Here is a 13,005-nt window from a genome sequence, read left to right on the forward strand (position 1 = left end):
TGCCACTTTCCTCTGAACTGTTATGCTCTAATTTCATAAAGTACTGAAATAATGGCCTTTAGGCATCCTAATAAACCTTTATATTCACACTTCCACAATTATATTGGGCACATATGTTATAGGCCATCATTGTGCTCCAGTACCACTTGTACACTATAGTAGAAGAAATAAATACATAATTTGAGGTATACATTAGCACACAAGAAACATTATTTACAAAAACATTTATATACAAAAGACAGACAGTACAAAGCTTTCCATTGTCTCTGCAAAACTGAAATTACTAGGAAGAAAAAGTTTCTCCAGTGTTTCCATGTTTACAGTCACCCATACACCACTAGTTCAAGAAAAGTACTTGGTACTCAAGGAAAGAAATGAACAGGAAATCACAGATAGACAAGGCACAGAGTAACAGTCAATGACTGAATCAGAGACAGGACAATTAAAATAGTTGTGATGAACATACATTTGGATTCACATTTTAAATGAAGGCAGCACATAGGTGGGCTTTTCAAGCTATGGAATCCTAGACCTAGACCGGCAAGGTTTTTTTTTTTTTTAAATTGCACAAATGGCACTAGTACTTTGTTAATGGATTTTTTTTTTTACAGCATGTTTTGTAATCTAGTCTCCAGAAAGGTTCCTGATAAATGAAAGTAACAAAATTACAATAGCGAGAGAACAAGCTGCCAACACGGAGTTGCAGATAATGGTCAGAAACCGCCAACTGGTTCGTTTTAGGGTAGACTGCTTCAAAAAAATAAAAGTCAGAGGTGTGGTCTGGTAGAAAGGCATTACAAATGCTCTTAATTACGCCCATTTAGACTGAAATTCTGTTCAGCTCTTGGCCATTGAGAAGACCACTAATTAAACTAGGAGCTGGAGGGAATGGTGAAGATAACACTTTATCCAAGTGTGAATGTATGTAAAGGCACATTTTCAACAATTGCCGCAGAACATCATTCAGATTAAAATCTGAACTGGTCACACAACTCCCTACACCAAACCAATAACATTGCATGATAGAAATGCTCCGCTGCTGGTGAAAACTGGTCCTGAGAGACAAACTATCTAAGAAAAGGCTCCATTCAAGGTTAAGCAGCAGGTAAGACCATAAGGTAGGCAGAAAAGACTAAGAAAACTCTTCTTGCTTCTTCCCTCCCCATATTTAATGACTTTAATCTCTAGTGGGTTTCATTTTAAAGACATACCTCCTTTCAATGAAGTCCATCAAGAGACCTGCAGCTTATATGAAAAGGATAAGAAACCTCTTTAGATCTTATACATGGAGCATGGAACAGTGACTGATGACTTCTTTTTTCAATTTGATTGATTTTCTACCATTTGGAAGAAATAAATATATGACTAGCAGAATTCATGCTGCCATTGAATACGCTACCTGCATAATTCAGATATTATACAAAATATTACGTAAGACCAGTTTGAGTGCAGCCTGAAAGGTACCTCTAAAGAACACTTAAGGCACTAGTGGTATCTGAACTCTTAAAAACCTCAGATTCACAGAACAGTTTACTCATGAAAGAGGTCCAAGATTTCGGATTGATACATTCTAAAGGAGAATTTAAATTAGTTTGTATCATAGCTAGAGCTTTTAGCATAGCCAATACTCAAACATCCACAGGGAAAGCTTTACACCTTCTGAAATTTACTAAAGGGCCTAACTTTATCCCCTGCTACTATTCGTTGATGGCAGTAGGATGAGATCGAGGGAAGCCAGACTCTAGCTGCCAAACATTGAGTAAGAAGGAAATAACCTGCCACACGTAATTAGCCATCCTAATCGATAGACAAACTGACCATACAACTCGCATGTCAACAATAGAAACACACCATTAAAAAAAACCACACTTCAGTTCAGTGGATGGGTATGGACAAATCTGACAGCAATGGGATGACTACTATATAATAGACAGGAAGAGTGCCCAGCAATACAAAGTTCTCATGTATGCTTCCCCCAAGGAATCTTTAGTGATTTTTAAGCCAATCACCAAACAATGAATGTCTTATTTTGGAAACGTGGGAGAGACTGAGGACAGTGTACTCTGACGGAATTAGCCTACATGTAATGAATAGCACAATACAAATTCTATCACAGTTTAAGGATATAGATTCCAATTCATTGGCTAACATTGCTCAAGTCACCAGTAGAATTAATTTCACATGAATGTTTCACACACAAAGTCCAATCTTGAGTAGTTCTTTGCATCAAGCATCGATTCATTCAATGAAGATAAATATTTCGTTCAATACTTCATTTATGAGCAGGATTGGTTCATATTTCAAGTCAGTCATAAGATAACCGGTGTTGCTGTGTGTAGAAAAAAAATCTCCAAAAAAAGCAAATCTGCGTGGCTTCGTAATATTTCGTGCCTCTGGTTCTCTTCAGGACAAGACAGTTGGGAGGTTCAGTGATCTTATCTTGGGGGTCTGCTGACTAGCCATCAACACATTGGGTTAAAAGTCCCATCAGTGGACCATTTTCCAGGAACTTAGGGACACAAACAGCAAAGTGAGATATGACCTTCCTAAAGCAAGGTGCAGTACCCAAATGCTAACCATAGCAGCATGTAATAAAATGAAGGCACAATTACTGTAGAAGCATACTTTGTGGTGTACCCAGATTACCACTTTCTTTGTTTATACTAGGTCTGCTACCAGCCTTGAAGTATTTCAGTGTGATATTTCTAGATATAACTATTACTCAAATAAATGGCACTCCTTTCCCTGCCCACATGAGAATAAATGGCTGAAGTGACCAGTCTACATAAACATATCCCTGAAGGTTTCACTCCGATTCAAGCAGGTGCATGGACCTATAGTGCTAATCTAAAATGCTTAAAACATGAATGCCTTTGTGTCAAAAGGTCACCACACAAGAAACCTGATCAAAAGAAAATTGTGATTTAGTATATACACACTGTCTGGAACATTTTTTAAATAGCAGGTGCTCATAGGTAAAATAAATGGATTTTGTCAAATTAGGTCCATTAAAGCTGATAACCCACAATCAAGTAAGGACTTCATTCTCCTTTGGTGGCTGGTGCTTTGTGATAGTCAATGAGGACATTTTGGATACTCTTATGACTGTGCTTAGCGTGGATTACTTGTGTTTCAGAAAAGCCCCGGGCAAGGTGGAGTGAGTGAAGGTGAAGTTCCTTTGGCCATTTTGACTGCCAAGGTCAATATAGAGTGCTTCTTCAGGCTTTGGTCCAAATCCTGGTGAACGTGCAGATTCAGCAATTTCAGGGAAGAAACTGGAGTGAGGCCAAATACTTAGTCCCTACACTCCAGCAAGAAAAGATGTGCAGGCAGGATACAATGACATGAATTGATTCTCCTCTTTTTAAATCCTTTGAACTCCTTTCCAAAAGGACGATATATAAAAATACTGCAGAAATGTAAACTTTAAGGCCATTTTTTAACATTAAATTAAAGGCTTAAAACTCCTACTTTTATGTCCTCCTCTTCACTGTGTCCTGCTATGTTTTTGCGCTTCACTTGCCGCCGGTGACCATTGTCCTCAGTTGGACTAGTGGGAACAGGGTGTAAACATGGCTTCAAGTATTGGGTGAGGAATGGCCAACCCTTGCCGCTGGTCCCTTGGGGCAGTGCTGAGGTAGCTGTAGTTGGTGTGGCGCAGCTGGTCTCTATAGACGATGTGGGACTGCCACTACTGACAGAGGAGTAGCCAGAGCTGGCTTGGTCAGAAGGTTCCTTCGGTGTGTGGAAGGTAATCCATGGCTTCAATGAAGTGCCATCACAAACCGATATGAGGTGATCTGGCTGGGGCATACTTTGCAAATCATGTTTCACTGGGCACTCCTCATCACTGGAGTCCTCACAACAGTGTTGGTCAGGATCGACATGTACCACGGTGATGTCCAAGATGCCACTGGGTCCTGTAACTGAACAGACAAAAAGTAGTTTTTTTATTGGATGCTTATGACAGCATACTGATGGGGAAAATAAAGATTTAAACCTCAAGATAAAGCACATTCTAGCTAGTTATCAAGTCAAACCTTTGCCAACAACAAAATGTAAACAGCAATGGAACTTGAATCTGAGCATAGATCCATTTCACACAACGAGAAGAGGGGAAATATACACATGTTAAACAAGATAAAACTAAACTGGCAGATTCAGCTCCTGAATAAATATGCAGTCTCATGTAAACGTTAGTTACATCAATCCACTCAAATAGCCCATCAGTGTAACAGCCCTGGACAATGTCAGAAGACCAAGTGATATGGAGTATTCAATACTCCCGAGACTAAAGCTAGAGGAAGCCTGCACTTGAGCCCAGATGCCCAGGATCCTCTGCCTGCCACTGGATGTCAAAGTACCAGCAAGGAGACCGAATCCCAACCTGCCTAATGGGTCCCCAAGTGCATGGGACCTGTAGCAAACATTGAAATGGACCCTGGCCCTCCTACAAGCAAGACTCACCTGTGGACAACCACTGAAGACCACTAACTGGAGACCAGCTGACCAGTAGCAGCTGGACCTGCACTAGACTTCACAGAGGCATTGTGGGAGAGTTAGGAGAGGACCCCTGAAGTTCGTGGACTGCGGCGACGCCCAGGAATACTCATCACTGCTACAGCTCCAGCATCTTTCCAAACTCCCCAGTATCAGGACCACTTCTTGGCTACAACCGCAATTCAGGTGAAATCTTCTGTAAGGACTTGAGACTGCTGGACCAGGCAAGTAATAGTCTCCCTGGACCCAGGTGGCCCCTGTAACAGGCTCCCAACCAGATTCGGGCAACCAACCCATATAATCCACTTTCCTACACAGTTTCATTGATATTAGACGTTAACGTAGTCTCTGTCCCCAGTCTGTGTCGTGGAACAGTCACGTAAATGCCCACCATCTCTAATTTATGTCATAGTGGCAAGGATCTCATAATTCATGACGAAGTGATGTACTGAAAGACATGTGGTCTTTCCCTTGATAGAGGGTAGGCTAAAAATCTGCTCCCAGCTCCAGAAACCTCTCCCACTCAGGTTCAAGACCCTGTAAGCGATTTGGTATGCTTTAAAATTTGAAAATCATGTGTATGGATACAAGCTGCAGCACTTCAAACCTGAAAACTCTTGCTTATGTCAAGAGAAAAATAAAAAGCCCGAAAAATAGCCAGACAAATTTAGACTTAATTACGGATTAAACAATTTGACAACTCTGAATGGCTCAAGTCCTGACAGGTCTGGAGAAGACCCGCTAGTATCTGGTGTGGACTTCTGTACAGTGAAATATGAAGTCAGTTGGCAAGGAACCAATGAAACAAATTGTGTCTGAATTGACAGACTGGCAACCAACAGGGTCTTAACATGTTACAACCACGTGTGTTGTGGGTGATGGTGTGGGATCCAACAATCTGTTTATCAGCAATGTCACCAAAGATTGGCATTGAACCATTAATGGTACCAGTTTAGCTGTAGCCACATGTTTGACCTTACTAAAGAACGAAGAAGCTGCAAAGGTGGCTGTCCGGGAAGGACATCTTGTCAACTGCAGAGAACGTCTGTGGGGTCATACACTATTACAGTTGACCATCTCTTTGGTGCTGAGGATGATGCAGCCAACAACATATCTGAAAACTAGGTAGTCTTGACAACCAACAAGACTGATATCTTAGTTAAAAAAAAAAACAAATTCTACCACAGGCCTTTTATAGGTCTTCAATGCATGCTTTCGCGGTGGGCATGGCTGGCTTTGAAAGACCGCTCTTGTCCTTGGCGGAGGGTAAATGTAACTGGTTTGACGCCTCCATCATAGAGGCAGTGTTGGTGTGCCATCCTTATGGGTCATCTTTAAATATATGCAACACAAACATTTGTGGATGAGATGGGTGCAAACTATTAGGGAAAATGTTACTTGGCCTGTAGGCATCTGTCTATAGCGTGTAGTGCTGTAGATTCAAGTTTCTATTAACACAGGCAGCACACAGAAATGTCTATCTCAAGAGCAGTGTAAAAATGAAGATTGAGCTGGAATTAACTGGAGAATCTTCAGCCCCCCCCCCTCCCTTAAACGGAGTTTTATATAGTGCAACTTGACCCGAAGGTAGCAGAGCGCTTTACACGCGCACCAGTTGTGTTATTGACGGACACATTAATTTTTGTTGGGCACGGGGCGATTAAGCAATTTGACCAGAACCACAGGATGCTCAGCGTCCCTGCCGGAAAATAGAACTCTATGAAAACATCCAACCTTGAGCAGAGATCCGGAGAATCCTCACACTAAAATGCAGAAGAAAATCTGGCTGGCTAAGCCTCAGAGAGAGGGTTCACTGGCAAGGCATCAGATTGAGCAGACTTTGGCAGTTTATGCACTACTACATAATAAGGTCTTACAGCTGGATCGGATCAGCAGCAAAACGGGTCTAGTCTACAAACAGGTTGTTTTAGTAGGATTCAGTGAATTTTAAGAGATTTAATGATGGAATTTATTGAAGGGAGGAGTTTGATGCCTTACAGAAGCAGGTTTCACTGAGAATAAAGAAAATCACACACATGCATGGGCAGAGTATTGAAACAGGACGCAGGGTTACAGATTAACGTAGGGAACTTGATGGAACATAAAGCAAAACTCCACTATTCGAATCGAGTGGGGTACAGAATAATGGATAGCTTTATACCGAGAGCAGAATGTGCTAAACGCAATTCTCATCAAAAAGGGAGTACCAGGGTAGGCCAAAAAATAAATAAATAAAAGCTGTGCTTTTATAAATGCTTAGCTTGAGGGTGAGGGCATTACCACTGTTAACTCTGGGGACAACGGCCCTGTGCATCACCAGTTTTACTTCAAAGCGCAGATAGGGGAGAATCTTGTTCAACATTAGGAGAAGAAAGAGTGCAGTCTTATTTACCTGGTGGAGGAGGGAGTTCAATACAAGGAATATTTAAAAAGGAAAATCAAATTTCTAACATGAACTTTTACATTAGGAGAGTAGGCAAGGACTAGGTTGGAAGGCAACCATGTGTCACAACATGCAATGAGGGAACCTCCTAGAACTAAAATCTTTCGGTACTTTAATAGTATGGAGGACATGCAGTAGGCTACTACAATCACACAGTCTTGAAAATGATTACCCCCTGTGTTATTTCCAAATCACTGACTAGCATAGGCGAATCTACAGAAACAATTGAGGCTATCAGAAGACTCCAAACAAACCTTAAAAAGAGCAGGCATAAAGTACACCCCATAGAAACTAAGGTTGCAGTAAGAGGAGCAATAGGGAATAAGAGCGACAGCCCGAGTTGCGATAAGACCGGACTTATCCCATGGAACCTAGTGAGGCACACGATGATCAAAGATTCATGAAAGGAATTAGTGCTACAACAGAAATAAAGATATTACCATCTGCTAGGTTTAAATCAGACTAAGCAGGAACAAAGGCAGAAATAATATACAGATGAGTAGAAAACCTTCACATTATTCTCCAAGATCTTGGCTGAGATAAGTAAATATATTGGGGGCTCCACTATCTGATCAGCGATCCGTTTTTTCAAACAAGGCCATCATTGCTAAGGGAAACCAGTTGCTTACACAAAACAATGGTTTTGCAGTTTAAATATTAAGCCTGGAAGTTCACTTAAATAGACCCCCCGGGTGTTGACCATGGCAAAGTCAGGTTGACTCACTAGAACGTGGACTACAAGCTCACAATTCCCCAATAGATTACTTCCATTTGGGTTCAGAGGTGTTTGGTTTGAGCCCAAGGGTGGGACAGACTTGAGCCTTTTCGGTTCCTAATATGCAAGGTAAAACCTACTAATGTTATTCCCAAAGACAATTTTTTTTGCGGAAAACCCAGCAGACCAAGTAAATACACATCCTGTATTAATAGCCTGTGCCATGACGACTACCAATAGTCTCAATTTATGAAACTGGGCAGAAACCCTTGGAGAAATTATTAAGGCCAGCTAAGTCTCTTCTATAACAGATTGCTATCACAATCTCCATATGTTGAACAGCTTCAGAGCTGTTGAGTGCAAGTATGTAAGAACTTCATAATTTTCTTTGCACGACCAAGCATACTCTTTTGCAGTGGAATAACAATTCCATTTTGGAGTGCATCAGACTTACCATCTCCTTCCTTTTCGCCCTCGCTTTCTCGGTCACCTTCATATCCTGTGCAAGAGGAATCCAGGCTCCAGTCCAGAAAATCTCCAAGCAGAGTTTCTTCCTGATTGGATAGCTCAGCTGTTGGTGTGGTGACAAAGCTGCCTCGATCTTCCTGGATACTGTCTTCCCTCCTCCTAAGAATTAAGGATAAGTGGTCAGAACGATATACCTAAAAGCATTGATCTAAAAGAGGACTACATCAGAGTAATTGCAGGAATACTCCGTCAGCACATCTCAGTAAAATCGATCCAACGAAATCTCCTTCAGCTGCCTTTAAATTAGGTGGGTATATATTCTGGTGTTTATTCGAAGGGAATTGTGTGTGATCTCCTATTCAGTACTCATATTTTACGCCACATACCCATTATCAACTTAATTACTCCTTCCACTACCTTCCTACTTTGTTTTTTAACCTCACTTCACATAGAATCTGGTTATATTGTTGTTTTGACAAGTTTAGAAAACCAATCTGATAGAATTACTGCCGTGTAACAAACCAATAATTTCAGAAATATTGTATTGTAATTACATTTATATAGCGCTTACTACCCCCAAAGAGGCATCAAAGCAATTGTTCGGAGTAGCACGCTACTCTGGAACCCATAAAGTGGTGAATTAGTATAGTGAAATATGAAAGTAATTTGAGTAGTGGATATGTTAGTCTGTTAATTGGATTGAGAAGGATAGCGGAGGGATAATAGAGGGAAATGAGGTTTGCATTTATATAGCGCTTGCTACCCCTGATGGGGTGTTGGAAGCGCTTTTTTGGCGAGTAGCACGCTAATATTGATGTCCGGGGTTAACATAGGACCCACAAAACAACTTCATTCTTTAAATATTTAGATTCTTTGACCACAGTTTATTTAGTCAAGAAGATTACATATCTGATGAAGAAACTAGTCTCACACAAAGTGTGTTTTAAGACCAGTACATTTTAGTACTGCAGTTTGGAAACATTTATCAGGGATTCCCAGCCGGCATGGGAATAATGTAAGAATGTAAACAATGATTGTCTGTAGCTTGGGCTGCATTTCTCCTTCCAATTATCAATGCTACAAAATGTTAGACTGAACTGCTACCTAATGTTCACTTGGAACTTTCTTCTGCAAGAGATTAGCTTTCCCCTATTTTTTTCCCACACTCCGTGTAGCCTACTTTACTTTCACTTGGTGATATTAAATGGCAGCAATATTTTAGACGGTAATGAGGAGGAATGACTGGTTACTTGATTACAATAAGTACTTTAATAAAAATCCTGGTGTGCAACTTATAGGAACAATAAACAACTGACGTAAGCTGATGCACACGTTACTACTTGTGTAACAATATATCTGTAAAAGACATTAGTTAGTGATAGATGCCTTACCTTAGAATATCCCCAGGAGTCAGACTGTATCCGGAAAGTTTTGCTAGCAGTACCCCTGCACATCAGTAGGTGGCGTCGTGCGGCACCGCGTCCGTTGCTGGTGTCGTCAGCGCCGAGATGACGTCACGGAGACTACTTAGGCACCCCCCATGCGTGCTGACGTCAGTTCTGTACACGACTGTCCACGGTAGGAACGCAGAGCCATGCAAGAAACTGACCACTGGTGCCAAGAAACTAGGGCCCTGAAAGGGATGACCTTAACCCTAGAATCAGTTCGCAGAACGGGGAGGATGGGTGGGGCGGTAAGGAATCTATCACTAACTAATGTCTCTTACAGATATATCGTTACACAAGTAGCAACTTGTGCATCTGAAAGACACGTTACTGATAGAATCCTTACCTTAGAATAGATACCCTAGCAATACAATAGGATTACACCAGAAAGTCGTGGAGAACAGAACGGCCAAAGAAGCAGTCTCTCCGGACCGGACTGTCAAGGCAGTAATGCTTGGTAAACGTGTGCATTGAGGCCCACGTAGCTGCCTGACAAATGTCCTGCAAGGGAACGCCGCATCCCAAGGCAGTGGTGGCTGCCGTTGCCCTGGTAGAATGGGCAAGCAGCCCCACAGGAGGCTCCTTCTTAGCCAACGAGTAACATGCTTTGATTCACAGAACGACCCACCGAGAGATGGTCCGTTTGTGCATGGCCCAACCTTTTTTGGCGCCCACATAGCCAACAAAGAGCTGGTCATCCACCCGGAACCACTGTGTGCGCTTCAGATAGAACGAGAGCGCACGTTTTGGGTCCAGACGGTGGAGCCTCTCTTCCTCTTTTGAAGGATGCAGAGGCGGAAAGAAGGTGGGCAAAGTGATGGTCTGCCCAATGTGGAAGGGCGTGACAACCTTTGGCAAAAACAGAAGGACTGGTCCTTAAAACCACCTTGTCCAGATGAACAGAAAGGAAAGGGGGCTTGGAAGAAAGAGCCTGGAGCTCACTCACTCTTCAGGCAGAGGTGATAGCTACCAGGATAGCCGTCTTAAGAGTGAGAAGACGCAAAGGACTGGTATGAAGGGGCTCGAAGGGAGCGCACATCAGATATGTCAAGACAAGGTTTAAGTCCCACTGAGGCATTATGAACGGCACGGGAGGAAACGTGTGTGTAATGCCTTTTAGGAAACTTAACAACCGGAGACTTAAAAAGAGAAGGCTGATCTGGAAGCCGTAAAAAAGCAGAGATGGCCGAATGATAACCTTTGATAGTGCCCAGAGCAGAGCCCTGCTGGGCCAAAGAAAGAAGGAACAGAAGGACTTCGGAAAAAGGGGCAGAAAGGGGATCCATAGCCTTAGCTGTGCACCATGCCACAAACTTGTTCCACCGGCAGGCGTAGACATCACAGACTTCGGGAGGAAGATCAAAAGTTGTCAACTGTCGCCGCTCAATGTCCACGCATGGAGGTGGAGGCTGGACAGGTTCGGGTGGAGGCCAGTCCCCTGCTGCTGCGACAGAAGATCCTCCCGAAGAGGCAGTTGGATCGGTCGCCATGCTGAGTAGCTCGAGATACCAGTATCTTTGTGCCCAATCTGGAGCCACAAGGATGACTTGGACCCGGTCGCGCTGAATCTTCTTCAGCACTCTGGGCAGAAGTGGTATAGGCGGAAAGGTGTACAATAGACAGCAACTCCACTTGCGACGAAAAGCGTCACCTAGCGAGTGCCACCTTGGAAATTCCAACGCGCAGAACTGAAGACATTGCGCATTCTCTTCAGTGGCAAACAGATCTAACCAAGGCTCTCCCTAATGCTGAAAGAGACCTTGCACCACTTCCGAGTGAAGACGCCAATCGTGATCCATCAAGCACCGGCGGCTGAGTTCGTCCGCCCTGGCGTTCAGAGAACCTGCCAGGTGTTGAACCATCAAGGTGATACTTCCCCGGACAGAGGGAAGGAATGCCTTCAGTGCAAGACGGATTGCCCGAAGCTCAAACAGATGGATATGGAGTCGTGACTCTGCCGGAGACCAGAGGCCTCTGATCGCCGCCTCCCCAAAGTGGCGTCCCCATCCCAGGAGGGATGCATCCGTCACCACTGTGTGCTCCGGGAAGGAAGAGGGATCTGTCATTGACCCAATCGTGATTCGTGAGCCACCACTGCAATTGCCACGCAGTGCCCTCCGAGATCTGGACATGATCGGACAGGTTGCCCTGATGCTGGGCCCACTGGAACTTCAGGTACCACTGCAGAGCCCGCATATGCCATGTGTCGCATGCAGGAGGCCATCAGGTCCAGAAGCTGGAGGGTCATCCTGACTTAAACCCGGGACAGAGGCTGAAAGATCGGAATTATAGCCTGAATATCCCAGACTCGCTGCTCAGGAGGATAAAACCGAAACAGCATCGAATCCAGAACTGCTCCGATGAAGGGGAGCTTCTGAGAGGGACTCAGGTGCGACTTCGGCACGTTGATGGAGAACCCCAGCAAATGTAAGAGGTCGGCCGTAGTCTGAAGGTGGTTGATGACGCCTGGGCCGAGCCCGCCTTCAACAACCAGTCGTCGAGGTAAGGGAAGACTGACACCCATGGCCTGCGCAGATGAGCCGCGACCACCACCATCCCTTTCATGAACACCCCAGGGGCGCTGGTAAGGCCGAAGGGGTAGCACAGCAAACTGAAAATGCTCCTGGCCTACTATGAACTGCAGGCAATGCCGGTGGGCCGGCAGGACGGGATGTGAAAATATGCGTCCTGCAAGTCCAATGCTACTATCCAGTCTCCAGGGTCGAGGGCAGCCAGGACCTGAGCCAGAGTCAGCATTTTGAACTTCTCCTTCTGGAGGAAGAGATTGACGTTCCGGAGGTCCAAGGCCCCCTTTGTCCTTCTTGGGGACCATAAAGTAGTAACGAATAGTTTCTTACCTGTCGGTGTAGTTTTGCAGCTTGAAGATCTTTCTGGATTCACTATGCTGTGCATTATTCCGCGATCTTGTGGTTGGGTCCGGATTCGTAGTCTTTTCTTTGTTTTTTTTTTTTTGTAGCCCAGGTGGGCGGCGACGAACCACCATTTGGTGCACCTCCCGTGACGTCGTCGTGCTTCCTGCGGAAGTCCCACCTTTGGGGCGCCATCTTCGGGTTCTTTTTTCCTTTTTTTTTTTTAAACCCTAGGCGATTGATTAATCCTTCTTGTCCATTTCTCTGTACGTTGTCATTTCTTTCGAACTTTTCCATTTTACCCCCTCTTCCTCCAGCCTCATCTTCCTGGCGGAGGTGGGCGGGTTCGCTAGTGAATCCAGAAAGATCTTCAAGCTGCAAAACTACACCGACAGGTAAGAAACTATTCGTTTTGCAGCGTGAATCTTTCTGGATTCACTATGCTGTGCATAGACTTTGTAGCGGTTTTCCTAATTTTGTGGCGGCTGGGTGGTAGATGAGCGTTGGTCGTTGAAAATGTGCTGAAGCACCTTCTGTCCAACCTGTGCTTCCTTGTTCATCTGA

General features: G+C 43.9%; 1 protein-coding gene across 1 annotated transcript in view; it reads right to left on the reverse strand.

The window, feature by feature from the left end:
- Nucleotides 1-209: 209 nt before the first annotated feature.
- Nucleotides 210-13,005, reverse strand: part of CCNF (cyclin F) — a 141,609-nt gene continuing 128,813 nt past the window's right edge. The window contains exons 16-17 of the mRNA XM_085632146.1: nucleotides 8,113-8,285; nucleotides 210-3,926 (exon numbers count right to left, since the gene is read on the reverse strand). Of these exons, the coding sequence (XP_085488272.1) occupies nucleotides 3,451-3,926; nucleotides 8,113-8,285 (649 nt within the window). The 3' untranslated portion in view covers nucleotides 210-3,450. The remainder of the gene's footprint in view (nucleotides 3,927-8,112; nucleotides 8,286-13,005) is intronic.

Source organism: Triturus cristatus, chromosome 10 (assembly GCF_964204655.1).
Source record: "Triturus cristatus chromosome 10, aTriCri1.1, whole genome shotgun sequence".
NCBI classification, from domain to species: Eukaryota; Metazoa; Chordata; class Amphibia; order Caudata; family Salamandridae; genus Triturus; species Triturus cristatus.